At 44.7% G+C, this 15,470-nt stretch overlaps 1 protein-coding gene across 3 annotated transcripts in view; it reads right to left on the bottom strand.

Moving 5' to 3' along the window:
* The window catches only part of nup93 (nucleoporin 93), a 32,725-nt gene that overhangs the window by 16,856 nt on the left and 399 nt on the right, over positions 1 to 15,470 (bottom strand). Inside the window, exons 2-3 of one of the 3 annotated variants that reach the window (XM_048257822.1) lie at positions 14,831 to 15,017; positions 12,793 to 12,910 (exon numbers count right to left, since the gene is read on the bottom strand). In XM_048257822.1, coding sequence (XP_048113779.1) covers positions 12,793 to 12,910; positions 14,831 to 15,009 — 297 coding nt within the window. In that variant the 5' untranslated portion in view covers positions 15,010 to 15,017. Of the gene's footprint in view, positions 1 to 2,426; positions 2,584 to 2,923; positions 3,229 to 12,792; positions 12,911 to 14,830; positions 15,018 to 15,470 lie in introns of those variants that run through there. The other 2 variants (XM_048257823.1, XM_048257824.1) reach the window with 2 other exon arrangements.

Consider the following 15,470-nt stretch of genomic DNA (forward strand, 5'->3'; position numbering starts at 1 on the left):
AAAGATCGAAACGGAACACTAGAGAACGAGAGAAAGAAAGCGAAGGAATAAATGAGCCAGAGGGAGAATACAGAGAGGCAGAAAAAGAAAAATCAACCAAAAAAAAAAAAAATGACTGAATGGTGAAAGCAAGAGAGAATGTAAGAGGATGATGGGAGAGAAAGTGAGAGATGGCAAGATGCAGAGAAAGTGAAAGAGAGAGAAAGAAAGGCATCAGAGAAAGAAAGCGAAAAAAGGCGCACAATTCGCTTTGGGTGGGGCTGAGGACGATGACAATGCAAATCACTCTGTACGATACAAAACGCTCAAAATATGTTTTTTTATTTATTAAAACAGCCAAAGTGGTTGAATGACCCAGTGAACCAGAGTGGCATACAGAGAGAAAAAAATCTCAGAAACAGATGTCAGTCAACTCATGCCTTGGCCTCTACTGCCTGTCACTCCCTTTACATCCCCTGTGTGTGTGTGTGTGTGTGTGTGTGTGTGTGTGTGTGTGTGTGTGTGTCACTACTGTCTTTGCACCACACCCTTGTCTTCTCAGCCGTCATGGTGGGCTGGACTGATGGAACGTGATGAAGCCGATGCTCTTTCCCCAAATCCCCCCACCAACCCGCTCTTTCTCCAAATACCCCCACCTTCATGCCCTCACTGTTCCTCCCCAAGTGACCGTCATCTCCAGGTCAGTGGAGAGAACATGTCAACCACCCTTCCCCCTACACCCCCCCGCCCCCCCCCCGAAACCATTGCCACATCTGCCGATTCCTCTCCCTCTGTCTAACCCACACACACATACCCATCAAATTTTGATTGACAGCTGCAAACGAGGATGGATTTATTACTTCCGTGGGAGCTCAGGCGCCTAGATGACAAGTGTGAACAAAACCGTGGCCTGTGGACCAAACCAAGGCTGGGGATAGAGTGTGTGTGTGTGTGTGTGTGTGTGTGTGTGTGTGTGTGTGTGTGTGTGTGTGTGTGTGTGTGTGTGTGCTCATGTGGGCCTGAGGAGTGGCGAGGGCTGCTTTTCTATATGCAAAACGACAGCGATTTCTTTTATTTCAGACAAAGGAATACATTCTTCAAAGCGAATGAGAATTAACATGATCCATTTATCTTCCCTATTTCAATCTCTTATCTCCTTTTTTTGTTTTCTTGCTCAGTCACTGCACCCTTTCTTTTCCTTAACGTGTAAGAGAGAGAGAGAGAGAGAGAGGAGAGAGACAACGACTGAGAAAGAGAAGGAAACTAGGGAAGAGGGGGAGTGAAGGAGAAAGAGGGAAAGAGAGAGAGAGAGAGAAAGCGTGACAGAGAAAAATGAGAGAAAGGAGCGCCCCCCTCAGGTCGATCAGGGGTCCACCTCCCATCCTCCCATCCTCGTCCTCACTGGAACAGGTTCAACCCAGTTTACACCCCGGGAGCGTACAACGAAGCTATTTTTAACCGCCGGAGCTCAGGTCAGATCTCCGCAGAGAGGTGCTTCATGTGTGCCTGAGGAGAAAGGCACCATGGAGGATCTGGAGGAGAAGGAGGAGATGGAGAAGTGCTCTCCTGGATACCTGCATCTCCTCCAGACCGTGGCCCCCCTCGAAATTCTGTCGAGTCAAGCCAGGGCACGAATGGGGCGAGTGACGCATTCCGCCCTGTTCTCAACGAAAAAGGGATGGTCGCAAAACCGCCATTGTTTGCCAATCAACGAAAATGTTATCAATTAAATCCAACGAACGGACGAAACCTGAATATAGACGTTGCATAATCTAAGCGAATGAGCAGAAATGAATTCTTCAAACCTCTACACAGGTGAGAGGAAAATGACAGTAACCCATATGGCACCCCCTTTTTTTCTAGAATGTTCAGCCACCATTCTTATCCTCGTATTCTCCATAGTAAAATCTATACGGCAGAATTTATAGTTCTATTAAAAGAGGGCATTGAGGGGGTTCCCCTCCTCAACTACAGCTTGTGTGCTGAACCCCAGAGGGGGTGAGTGAGCACGCATGCATCTCCGCACACGCCTGTTCCACATACTGCTCAACATACATGTTTCATGCAGGTGCTGGTTACACACATGCAGTCAATTCCACGCAAGAGAAACCTCTGTTAACGCTGTTATTATTAACCGCAAATATCGATTAAAATCACACCTACTTTACAATCAAATTACCTCCTGTGAAATTCACAGATAGGTGTCACGCACTGCAGTCGCACTTAACAACAAAAGAAATCCCATTCCAGGTTACATATATACATGCATACATACACAGATACACAATTCAGTTTAAAACAGCTCGTATACATACATATGAACATATAGATTTGTAGCCATACAATGCATTCGTATGTAAGACACCAGTCAAATGCCCCCACCCCACCCCAGTTGGGCGGTCATGCAGGCAGGCGGCGTTCCTGCAGGCATCTCGCCCTGGATTTACCTTCGCCTGAGATGCTCCCTGCTCCAGTTAAAATAAGCCAAGGCTGACCTCTGCCGAGACCACAGCCTCTTGCATTCATTCTTCCTCTCTCCCACGCTCTTTCTCTCTTTTTACTCTCCAACTCTAGTCTTTTTTTCTCTCCCTCCTCTGTCCATTTCACTTCAAACAATGAAGCTGAGGAAGAGGAGGAGGAAGGAGGAGGAAGAAGAAGAAGACGACCCCACCCTAACCCCCTTCACTTCCTGTGTGTGTGTGTGTGTGTGTGAAACAGTCATACATGACCATCTACTTCACGCCCCTGCCCCCCACCCCCCTCCACAAACCCACTCCTTCACACACACACACACACACAAACGGAAGGCGCTCCAATGCCTTACAAAAGCCGTCTATGATCCGTATCAGCATGCACGTCTATGTGTGTGTGTGTGCCTGTGTGAGGGGCACACATATAGATAGACAGTCAGGCATGCATCCATGTATGTGACAGCGATACTCACTGGTGCTGTGGCTCAACCTGGCACAGGGAGGAGAGGAGTGAGAAGGGGTGGCGGTGGGGGTGGGGGAACGCAGGTAGACCGGTAGTCAGAGCTGCCACCGCCACTGCTGCCATCGTGTCTGCCGCTGCCGCCCGCACCCCACCGTGCCACCCTCGGCTCAGGCACTGGGGGTCCGCAGGGCTGGGTTGGCACCATGCTGGGGCACTGTCTGACCCGCAGTGCTAGCCGGTGTGGGCCCTGCCCTGGCAGTGCTACCGACCCGATGCCTGTGCCTGCTACTGCTGCCACCCCAGAGGCGGTAGAGTGGTCTGAACCCAGAATATGTGCCACAAGGAGGCTGACTGGGAGCTGCTTTTATTGTGGGAGCCGGAACGTACCAACTCAGCTCTGAGACGGGGAGGGAGATGGAGAGAAGGGGGGGGGGGAGGAGGCGGCGATTATTCAACCTCCGCTGTCTGCCACTCTCACTCGCTCTCTCCATCAGCCATCCCCCTCCCCTCTCTACCCCTCCCTGCAATTCTACTCTTTCAGTCCCACTCGTTTTCTCTCTTTTTATACATCTTCCTGCATCCTTCCTTCCCTCCATCCCTCTCTCTCTCTCTCTCTCCCTTAGCGCAATGCAATTATGGTAATGGATTTTTTCCCTCGCCCCCCCACTCCCCCCCCACTCCCCTCCCCCACCCCTTGATGGCTTCCGACATCCTGTCCAGAAAGTGGGCTAATAATCCTCTTAAGGATCATGTTTAGTTAATAAGAGGCGCACGCTGTCTGCCTACACAGCATCAGCGCACACACACACACACACACACACACACACACACACACACACACACTGAGCTGAGAGGGGCAGGGTTACCCGTGTGCAGTTATTTCCCCCACATCCCCCCTTCTTTCGCTCTTCCTTTCTTTCTTTTTCTCTCTCTCTCTCTCTCTCTCTCTCTCTCTCTCTTGGCTGCATTCATCCCAGTGCCCAGACCAGAGGGATGCCTCCAGGGTGGAGGAGGAGGAGGAAGGAGGATGGGGGTGGGGGACTGGGGCTGGGAGCAAGGAAAGATGGAGGATGGAGAGACTGAGGGAGAAAGAGGGACAGTTTACACACTGAGAGAGAGAGAGGAAAGAGAGAGAGAGAATGGGTGAGATACAGAGCGGGAAAAAGTGAAAGACAGAGAGACAGTGAGAACGAGAGGGGAAGAAAGCGTGAGACAGAGTATGAGAAAAAAAGAGAGAGACAGGAAGCATTGCCTTGTTCGCCGCCATTTTAGTCATTCGGCTAGCTCCATGCATCCTGTAGTGGTTTCTCTCCCCTCTCCCTCACTCTCACCCTGTCTGCATGGTTCATATTTCTCTTTCTCATCCTTTCAATTCTCTGACACTCTTCACTATTCCTGTCTACTAGTCCATGCACATGTCTCCATCAATCCATTTCCCCTCCTCAGTTCTTTTCCTCTCCTATCCCTCCCCACCCATCTCTCTCTCTCCATTTCTCTCTCTGTCTGTCCGTCTCTCCCTCTCTCTCCATCTCGCTTTGTAAACCTGTAATGGCCGCGACGTGAGGCGTGTTCATTTCATCTGAAGCCGCAGTAAAATAGACTATGCTTGTGATCGCCCAATCGCGGACAGACCTTGCGGCGCATGGCGCAGAGGTCACACAAAGCAATCATATCCTACATACAGAAATTGCATATGGTAAAACGGTCCACGGTCAAACAGAGCATATGTGAGAGTCCTCGCCCACTCACGTATGTGCACTCTCTCTCTTTCTCTCTCTCACACACACACACACACACACAAACCCATTCTCTCACACATACACAAAGACACACACAAACCCATTCTGTCTCACACACTCTTAGCACATACACAAAGACACACACAAACAAATTCTGTCTCACATACTCTCAACACATAACAAAGACACACACACATACATAAACACACACCCACAAAGTCATCGTATTCCATTCCCTTAAGGGAGTGACAGGAGTGTCTGGCTACTGTGTGCCTTAATGTCAGTGACAGTGATTCTCATTGTCCTGAGGCAGGTCTTAGAACATGCAGTGTGGCGGTGTCGGTAGCCCCAACCGCAACATAGCAAAGAACAGACCGTTCCGCCATTCAGTGCCAATCAGGCACTCCACACCCACTCCAAGCCCACGGATCTTACATAACAGTGATCTATAGCGCACCAACTCTATACGTCTCTTGTAACATCCTAAAGACATGCATCCACAGATGCACACACCATGTGGACACAAGACTGTGTGGGAGGGGACCAGGGGAATAAGCGAAGGAAACTGAGGCTCTGAGGAGCCCTCATGGTCGTCCATTGCGGCTCTACGTATATGGGTGTGGGAATAGGATCTGACCACTGGGGAGCTGGGAGCTAAGTGTGAGCACTCAGAGTAAGCCAGGGAAGAGGCCGAGTCTGCCAGATGCTAAGTGCACTTCCAGTAAGACAGGGGAAGAGGCAGGGTCTGGCAGGCTGGGCTGGGCTGGGGGGGGTGGGGGATTTCGGCTAGCAGAGAGGCGGACGAGGGAGGAGAGGAAGAGGCAGCATCAGGCTATTAGAATACGAGAAACAGGGTGGGGGTGGGGGTGGCGAGGAGGAGGCTGGACAAGGGTGGGGTGATCAATAATGCATTCTGATGAGTCAACAGAGGATGCCACTTGCCTGTCTCTCACTGGCTCAACAACATGGTAGCCTGACAAACAACGTAAATTGTGTGTTTGTGTGTGTGTATGTACTAGGAAGCCTTGTGATTCATATCACCAATGCCATTTGATTAACAAAAGAGTGTGCAATGCAATGTAATGTAACATACAAGGGCTACTCTAGTGTCTATTTGCCTTATTTTCTAAGGTTACTCTTATCTGCTTTTTCAACTTCAAACGATGTACTCCAACATTGTGTATAAAAGCTACACTGACATCTTTGCTGGGCAATTGTAAAGGTTTGCTTAAGGTCCTCACTGTATTCATATGATGTAGTAAGTCTTTATTATGGCCTTCTTCCTTCCCCACTGAATATATGTGAAGTTTACTATAAAGCCCTCCTAGCCCCTACCATATAGCTGCCACAATGCTTTAAAAGTTCAGCTTGTGAAACTGAAACGCCCATCACCACGACAATAGAAAAGGGGCAGAACCTCTGTTTGTCTTGCTAGTCAAACTGCATAGGATGCAATGGGAAACTGAAGAGTGATCTTCCTGCTCCATTGCCTCAGCATAATCTGATGTCTAATGCTGCCTTGTCACAACAATTCTGATCTATGAGATGATAATGCCTATAGAAGTCTAATGCACAGAGGGAGAGACAAGAGAGCTGGGGCATCAGAGGGCATTTCGGGCATTTCAGGGCATAGCCCAGAAGGGCAGGAGTCAGAATCTGTTGTCCTCACTATTATAATACATATCTACTATGAATCATTGGGTGGGTTTACATGGACACTTTTAATCTGATTGGAACCAGAATAATGGCTCAATGAAAGACAAAAAAAAAAAAAAAAGTCCACGTAAACGTGGCTATTGACTGTGTATACCATTATTATTCAGGGTCCCCACTCCTTCTTAAGCATCAAATTCAAGATGATCTAGTTACAGTCCAAAATCACTTTAAAAGGCTTAAAATGCACATTGATAAGTACATATTCCATGAACACTAACCTTGGGTCACTTCGGAATGTGCTGAAACAATCAAATTATCATTCTGTGTTTGTTCCGTTTCAATACCACCTCACGGTTGGAACGGTTTCAAAATAAAAGCCCCCCGAAACAGAAAGGCAAAAAAAAAAGGCAAAAAAATAACATATAAGGAATGCATAAATAGTAATATTTTTTAAAAATTGTGTCTTTAATCGTGGCTTTAAAATTGAAAATTAGATCGAATCGAGGATTTGGAGAATCATGATACCCCTAGTCACAGTGGTGGTACACAATGTGATCTCTTGCCCTTTCTAACAAATATTTTCAAGCGCTTTCAAAAACCCATTTCTATTTAGGTGCATTTTCAAATCTTTTCAAATCCCTGAAAAAACCTGTTTTCACTTTGTGTTCAGATAATCAATTGAATTTTATCGTAGTCACCTTCCAAAAGCTGCATTGACTATTAAAAAACATATCTACCGTCTGCCATCATTGTCTGATAAAAAACAAAATGTTTTCACTCCGTATTCAGGTAAAACTCTTAATAGCTGTGCATTCCTCAGAGCAATCAGTTGAATTTCTTATCCTTGTCACTTTCCAAAAGCTATATTAAAGCACATTCCCAAGAATAATGACCAAATCAAACGCGATGAGAAACCTGACAATTATGATACCATCACTAATTCTACCCCTCACCCTCTGACAGTGCGCCTGTTGTCCTTGGCTGGGTAGTCACAGATACAGCAGGCAGTGTTTCACAGGCAGAAAGCCAGATGGGGGGTGTGTCCTGTGTTCTGGTTGCTGCCACGGCCTCCTCACCTCACAGTGGCCAGACCTGGGGCCTCATTACAGAAACGTCCTAACTCCTATCTTATCTCAGTTTAGGATGGCATTTAGGATTTTTAGTATTACAGAAGAAGCATGTTTTCTAATTATCATTTAGAAAAAAAATCAAAAAATTAACTTAAGATAGGATTTTGCCTATTAAAGAACAATCCTAACTTAGAAATTTCCTAATTTAGCAATCCTAAATTAGGAGAGTCCAGATCCTGTCCTTAATTCAAAATAACTGCCAAAATTACTTGACTGCAACAGTCTTGTTAGGTTGTTGCATAGCCTATGACAAGATGAGGAACATGACTGTTAGGGACACCATAAAGCATAAAGCATATTTCACTAAATAGGTTAAGTGAACTAAACAAAACACTTGGGCAAAAAATATAAAATGTAGTCTATAAGCTATGTGTTCTATGTGTAAATCCTAGAAAGCGGATTAAGATGAGATTTTTGGTTAACCCGGCTGAATCTAGCACATAAATTACCATTTATTGTATGCAGCTAGTCTGGTCCTGACCAGGCTCACAGTCAGGCTTAGTTAATGGCCTTTTATGAAATGGCCCTCTGGATGGAAGACTTCCGAGGAAAACAAACAAAGGAGGCTATTGAAAGGGTTGTTGTAGGTGAGTAGGATGCCTCCTACATAATGTAATTTGAAGTGAGCTACCGTTTTGAACAGAGCCATCACGTTCACCCTCTGGCATGGTAATCTTTATTAACATCCTGTAGTGTGTGATGCCCCATTGTTTTCAAATCTTAGTGTGTGCGTGTTTCCGATCAAAGAGAAGATTGTCGGCTGAGATTGTCTTTATGTGTGTGATACCATCCGATTTTTAAAAACATAAAAGATTTTAAAATCCTGTAGTGTGAGATTACCGGGTTACTCAAAACCGGGATAAGGGCTTATCCGGGGTTCTGAAAATAAGGATATGTTGTTTACATGCACAAATACAAAACAGGGATACTTCAAAATCCCAATCATAACCAGGATACTGAAGTGCATGTAAACACAGTCAGTGTCAAGATAATCTGCTGAAGTTCAAACTGAGAGTCAGAACAGGGAAGAAAGACGATTTAAGTAACTTTGAACATGGCATGGTTGTTGGTGCTAGATGGGCTGGTCTGAGTATTTCTCAAACTGCTGATCTACTGGGATTTTCACACACAACTAGGGTCTCAAGGATTTACAGAGAATGGTCCGAAAAAGAGAAAATATCCAATGAGCGGCAGTTCTGTGGGTGGAAATGCCTTGTTGGTGCCAGAGGTCAGAGGAGAATGGCCAGACTGGTTTAAGCTGATAGAAAGGCAACAATAACTCAAATGACCACTTGTTACCACCAAAGAATGCAGAAGAGTATCTCTGAATGCACAACACAAAGAACCTTGGAGCAGATGGGCGACAGCAGCAGAAGGCCACTCCTGTCAGCTAAGAACAGGACACTGTCACTACAATTCACACAGACTCACAAAAATTAGACAGTAGAAGATTGGAAAAATGTTGCCTGGTCTGATGAGTCTCGTTTTTTTGCTGTGACATTGGGATGGTAGGGTCAGAATTGGGTGTAAACAACACGAAAGCATTGATCCATCCTACCTTGCATCAACTACTCAGGCTGCTGGTGGTATTGTTTTGGCAAAATTTGGGCCTCTTAGTACAAACTAAGCATTGTTTAAATGCCACAGTCTACCTGAGTATGACCATGTAAATTCCTTTATGACCACAGTGAACCCATCTTCTGATGGCTACTTTCAGTAGGATAATGCACACCATGTCAAGAACCTCGAAACATCTCAAACTGATTTCTTAAACATAAACTATGAGTTCACTGTATTCAAATGGCTTCCACAGTCACTAGAGCTCAATCCAAGGCTGTAGTGGAATGGGAGATTCGCATCATGGATGTGTAGCTGACAAATATGCAGCAACTGTGTGATGCCATCATGTCAATATGGACCAAAATCTCTGAGGACTGTTTCCAGCACCTTGTTGACTATATGGCATCAATAATTAAGAGAGTTCTGAAGGCAAAAAAGGGTCTAACCCGGTACTAACAAGGTGTACCTAATCAAGGGCCACTGAGCGCATCTTCCTATAGAAAATTACTTGACCCATTACAAACCTATGGCCTACCCAGTGTGGGAATCACATTATAGGCCACTCAGCATCGAGCACAGTTTGGGGGAAATAGCAGACAAACCGCCCAGCCCAGATGCACAACAACCCTTGCTACGTACTTAAGGGATACACCAGCAGACACATGTAAGCCCACACCAGCACACAGAGGCAGTGTGCGCTAATCCACAGAGCCGCATCACTGAGCGCTGATCTGAGGAGGTCTGGAGTACATTTAAACAGTTCAATCACAGCTCTATCTCTGGCTTCTTTAGGCCTCCCAAGGTCGGGCACAAGGGCAATCAGAGACAGAGAGAGAGAGAGAGAGAGGGAGAGAGAGAGAGAGAGAGAGAAGAAGAGAGAGATAGAGAGAGAGAAAGAGAGAGAGAGAGAGATACCATCCACCCTCCCTCTCCACTCTCCCTGCCCAGCATTCCTCCACCACCTTTACATCTCTGAGCAGGCAGGGCTCCTGTGCTGAACTCAATGCCCTTACAAACATATGTGCGTATGTACACACACACACACACACACACACACAGAGGAAAAGAGATAGAGAGGAAGAAAGAAAGAGAAAGAACGAGAGCAAGAGAGTACAGTATGCTGTCAAGGGCTATATTAGCATATTCATATCCACAATATCCACCCTGAATATGAGATGCAGGATGGGGGAGGGGGTTTGAGTGGGCGCTAACCATCAGATGACGCCTGTGCGTCCCTGCAATGACAACATCACAAACCTGATGGCCTGGGATGCATGAGTGTGCCATGAGTAAGGGATGACAACATCACAAACCTGATGGCCTGGGAAGCATGAGTGTGAGTGTCCCATGAGTAAGGGATAAGCCATGACACAGAGCTCCGGTAGCAGGAATAATGGAAGCTACGGTGGTAATGCGACGTCAACACCATGCACCCATTTGGGCTGGTGTCCACCAATCGCGTTTTTTGCGGTGACAGTGCCCTCAACCTCATTTTCAGAGCGCTCGGTCAAGTGTTTATTGTTGCTATGTTACCAAAACCGTCTGCCAGCACGTCTTTTTCACTTATACAAGACTTACATGCCAACTTGCTGATATAATAGATATGTTTTCATCCCTAAAATGGACTTATATGTACGACAATTGGGAATTCGACCCATCCATCTTTATAATGTGATGTAACACAGCTGTGAAATGCTTACTGAGTGAGAGGAGAATGGACCTCACATGAACCCTGAGAGCTGTTCGCCTGTGATCCTCCGCCCCTCAGTGAGAGAAAGTGTAATGACTGCACCATCACGGGACAGTCGATTTCAAAAGGCCTAGTTGAGAAGCACGTAATAGACTGGGACGTGCTAAGGACCTGGCTAGTACACAGAGGAGACTGAAGAGGTATTTTTCAAAAGCCTTGCCAAGTTCCACTTAAACATAGGCTATTACCGATATAAATCTCTTCATACATACAAAAGCGACTGAAAAATGAATGACACAGTTGTTTAAGACAGAAATCTAGGGCATAGCCTTAATTTCACTTGGCACAAAATGTCCTCAGCCAAAAATGAAGGCCAAAAGCAGTTTGATGGAAACATGAATAATTGGATTGAGAGGTCAATCGGCTTTATCTTTAAGGACAGTAATTACACTGAGGCTTCAGCCATAACGTAATATCATAGCAAAGAAAATGATAAATTCAGAGCATCTCTTCAGACCATTCCTTCATTCCCTGCCTCCCTCCCTCCGCAAAGGAGAGATATGAGCCTTCCACTGTACGTTCTCCTCTTCTCATAATCCTTGGCATTAACCTTTACCGATTATGATGTGATTTCCACACTCCAACGTCTAAATTTAAGGACATCACCCTTTGAACAGTGTATGATTATCTGACAGCTCGTCCCCAGGCTATAGTCATGCACATGCATCAACTGATTGGCTCTGGTAGTGCTTGTACTGCCATCTTGAGTACAAACATGTTATTGCAAGTATATGAAATTAGGTAGTGATGCTGATATTTCTGAATCAACATTAATAATTCACATTTCACAAATTCCTTCTCAGGAAAATCTTTTTCTACTAAACGCCAGAGAACACAGCCAGATGCAAGGCAATTGAACTCAATTCCATGGAGAGAGGTACATTTGAGCAAGGGATGCTGCTGAACAGCAATTGCAAAACTCCCCTTGTTACACAAATAATATAAGAACAATAGATTCATAGGTACCGTAAATTGTCTCTAACAAATGCTGGGCAGACATACTGCATGTTTCTGTAGTAAACAGCATATTTTTGTACACAAAACCTTTGAGTCCAAGCTGGGTTCTGCAAAGTGCCCTGCAAAGTGCCGAGACATATTCATAAACTGAATTTAATGGGATAAAACCTTTCCTTTCTAGCAGGTTCTACAGCTGTGGGTTACAGTTCAGCTCTGGGTGGCAATTTACCAGTGCGTGCACATTTGCAATATGGGTTTATACCACAGAAGAAGAAAACAGTAGAATGACAATCATATTCAAATCAATGTTCCGTGTTAAACATAGAAGGAACAGTAAATCATCCCACTGGAGCCATGACAACAGGTTCATATATGAAACATATTTGATTCCCCATGGTCGTTAAGGATACCTCAAGGAATAGGATACATTCACAGGTTGACCAGAACACTGAACACTGATATCCACAGTGATAAATGTGATATGATATCTCTGAAGAGCAGGAAGTTAATTATGAGTGCTGTCTATTTTAGTATTTCTTACACTCCAAGTAAGGGGCAGAGGGTACTGCAATTGGGTCTGTATGTTTGACCATCCATCTGTCAGTGTGTATGTGTTTACATAATTGAAAAAAAAAAAAAAGGTCTGATTTTTGGTGATTTTGGTCCGAATTATGACATAAGGGTGAGAGTCACGTTACATGTTGTATCTGGGGTTTATCTATGGTTCCCAACTCAATTTTTGCAAGGATTATAGTGTGAAAGTGAATGCATGCATGGACATGGCCACCATGTCCACAGCCTTTCTCTGTACTTCACTGAGGATGTGTTGGCACATATGAAGGGCTGTGGATTTGTAACTGTAGCCAGGTGGTATGTAGCTGTGTAGCATATATGTTGTGTAAACCACCCTCTCAACGCCTTAAGAGTCGTATTAGTGACAAAGCTGGCAGCCTGGGTGGTTAGCTCAATTGCTAGCACGCAACTCCCGATCCGAGGTGCTGCAGTTTGCAGGTTCGAGTCTGGGCTAGTGCAGGGCTGAGCCGCGCGGTAAGGTTACAGATGTGGAGCCGAAGCGGCACTGCCTCACCTGTATGTCAGTGTCCTTCACAGGCTCGAGGGGCTCAAAGGTGGTGGCTGCGCTGAGACTCTCCAGTCGCTGGGAGATGTGGAAGATGTCCAGGCCCCGGGAGCCCAACAGGATAGACCTGAGGAAAGAAAATACAAGGGTGAAATGTTAAGCACTGATCTAGTTACACACAGACAAAAAGGATGTGAAAATAAGTGGTTAGTTACAACAATGAATAATTTTTGCGACATTAGTTTTCCATCTAAACAGCTTAAAAGTAGCCTAGAGGACCAGACCCAATCTGTATAAGGGTCTGGCCACGAATAACGTAATGGCCCAACTCAAGGGGCGGCATTTGAAAATCTCATCCAAAAAGGTCCGAGGTTCTACCGAGCATGTCAGTTTTGCCCCCAAAGCAAGTAATCCTCCTACTTCATCATAGGAACAGTTTACAACTGACAGACACTGACAGAGCAAGGCTATATAGCAATAAATTGAATGTGGGAACACTAAACATTCAGGGACGCAAATAGGTATAGTCAGGAAGAGGGACAACTTCTCATGGACATGCTGTGGTGCAATGGCACCAAATTCTTTTTGGGAATTCATTGGGTCCTAACTACACAGGGGCATTTGTCAAAAAATGTACATTTTGTAAATGTAAAAAGGCTGCTTAATGTACAGATCTGTACTGTGTCCATGCAGTTATCCTGGAGCAGGGTCTTACAGTGGGCAGAGCACACTGATGTGGTGAAATTAGGGCTGGGCGATATGGACCAAAAGTCATATCCCGATATATTTAGGTTGAATATCGATATACGATCTATATCCCGATATTTTTTCCGCAAAGTTAGAGCTGTAAAATTAAATGTTCAGTCAAATATGAGTAGTTTTATTGAAAACTCACTACTCAAATAACAATAAAATGTACACATAAACTGGAGTGCCTTTTTTTTAAATCAAAGCTCCGTAAGGTGCACATTTAAATAAAAAAAATATCTTAAATAAAAAAAGCCTATAAAATAAAATAGGCCAATCTTTTTCTGAAATAAATACATTTATATGAGAAAAGTAGCGTGCAGTTTCGCAGCAGTGCAGAGAGCTCCGGTCAGCAGCTTGCGTGGAGCAAGGATCATGGCGCAAATTTGAACTATATCGATATACGCGATATGGTCTAATTCCATATCGCATTTTAAAATATATCGATATATCGCCCAGCCCTAGGTGAAATCACCCCATTCTTTGACACAAACATCTGCGCTTCAGTGGGCAGTAACAGGTACGCCATGCTGTTGGAGGTGCAATTAAAAGGTGCATCACCATTGTGATAATATAGATAGGAGCTGGCTCAAAGAATAAAAAAGTATTTTTTTAGTTTTCGTAATTATCTATGTCTTCTGACACCGTTGCTACCATATGGTAACTATAACTAGCTATTTAATGTCTTTAGATTTCTTTATATCAGAGGTGCCCAATGTTGAGTTCCTCCGGTCAAGATTGTTTAAAGTTAATCACTCCTCTGAAATATTGCGATATCTTAAATATCGAAAGTAAAGTGCCTGTTTCAAAGTCAATGTCAGTGCATCTCAGTGCAGGTTTTGTTAAAATTGTTTGTTTCTTAATGAGATTTTCCTTTCCTCAAAATAAATTTGCTTCCCTTCAAGGTTGGATTTTTCCTAATTTTTTCATTGTGAGATTACAATAAATCACCAACAGATTATTTTTTATACCGTTTTTTAGTCAACTTTAGCAGAGGTGCCAATAATTCTGGAGGGTACTGTATAATATGACAATCAACTGTGCTGGACATAAAGTGACTAAAACAATACAATTTTGCATTCATTTCTTACGCATAAAGCTTTCACTGAAGCCTAGTTCACACCTGATTCTTGGGACAACTTATATCTGTCATATCTGAAAGAATATACGCCAATAAGAATGAAAAATGGTTGACAGTTATTGTGTTGTACTTCTCCATTGAAGTTATGAAGTTATTATGGTGACCCAGCAGATGAGCAGATGTATCCACCATAGACCCCTAATACACCCCCGGACTCACGCTTTGACATCGGCGGTGTCCTGAGAAGTTCGTGTGAGTGTGCGGGCTCGCAGTCTCTCTCCAGCCTGCTGGATCTCCTGGAGATTTCTCTCGACATGAGGCAACTCGGATACAGCCTCTGTCTCTGCCGCAAGTTGTTCTGCCTGTTGCAGAAGCTCCTCAAAGCCCTCCGCGTCCATGGCGAGGACTGTCAGAGCCCCCCCAAACAGTATTGGTATGGTATTATGTTAGTGACTGAAAGCGTTGTTTGTGTATCAACATCTATTCAGAACAGTGGCATCACAACATCAACATTCAGCAAGATAAACTGAATTTGAAAAGCTAACGGGTAAACAAGCTGTCAGGTAGGCTATGGCAAATGCTAGCTAACTCAAGGCTAAGTTAGCTAACCTTATCATACGCTCGCAAAGCTACTATTAAAGCAAGACATATCAGGTTTAAGTTACACTAACTTTGTAAAACAGGTAACAGCTACAGCTTAAGTTACAGCATCAAGTCCTAACCAGTGAAATAAATAAGGACTACAACTGACTAGCTAAGTACTCTGGCTAACTTGTAAGGCAACATGCGCCCATGTATTACTAAGGGCAGTTGGCTGGCTAACACTTGCAACCGGCCATGAGGTATAAAGGCAGATAAT

This window comes from Alosa alosa, chromosome 11 (assembly GCF_017589495.1).
Source record: "Alosa alosa isolate M-15738 ecotype Scorff River chromosome 11, AALO_Geno_1.1, whole genome shotgun sequence".
NCBI lineage: Eukaryota > Metazoa > Chordata > Actinopteri > Clupeiformes > Clupeidae > Alosa > Alosa alosa.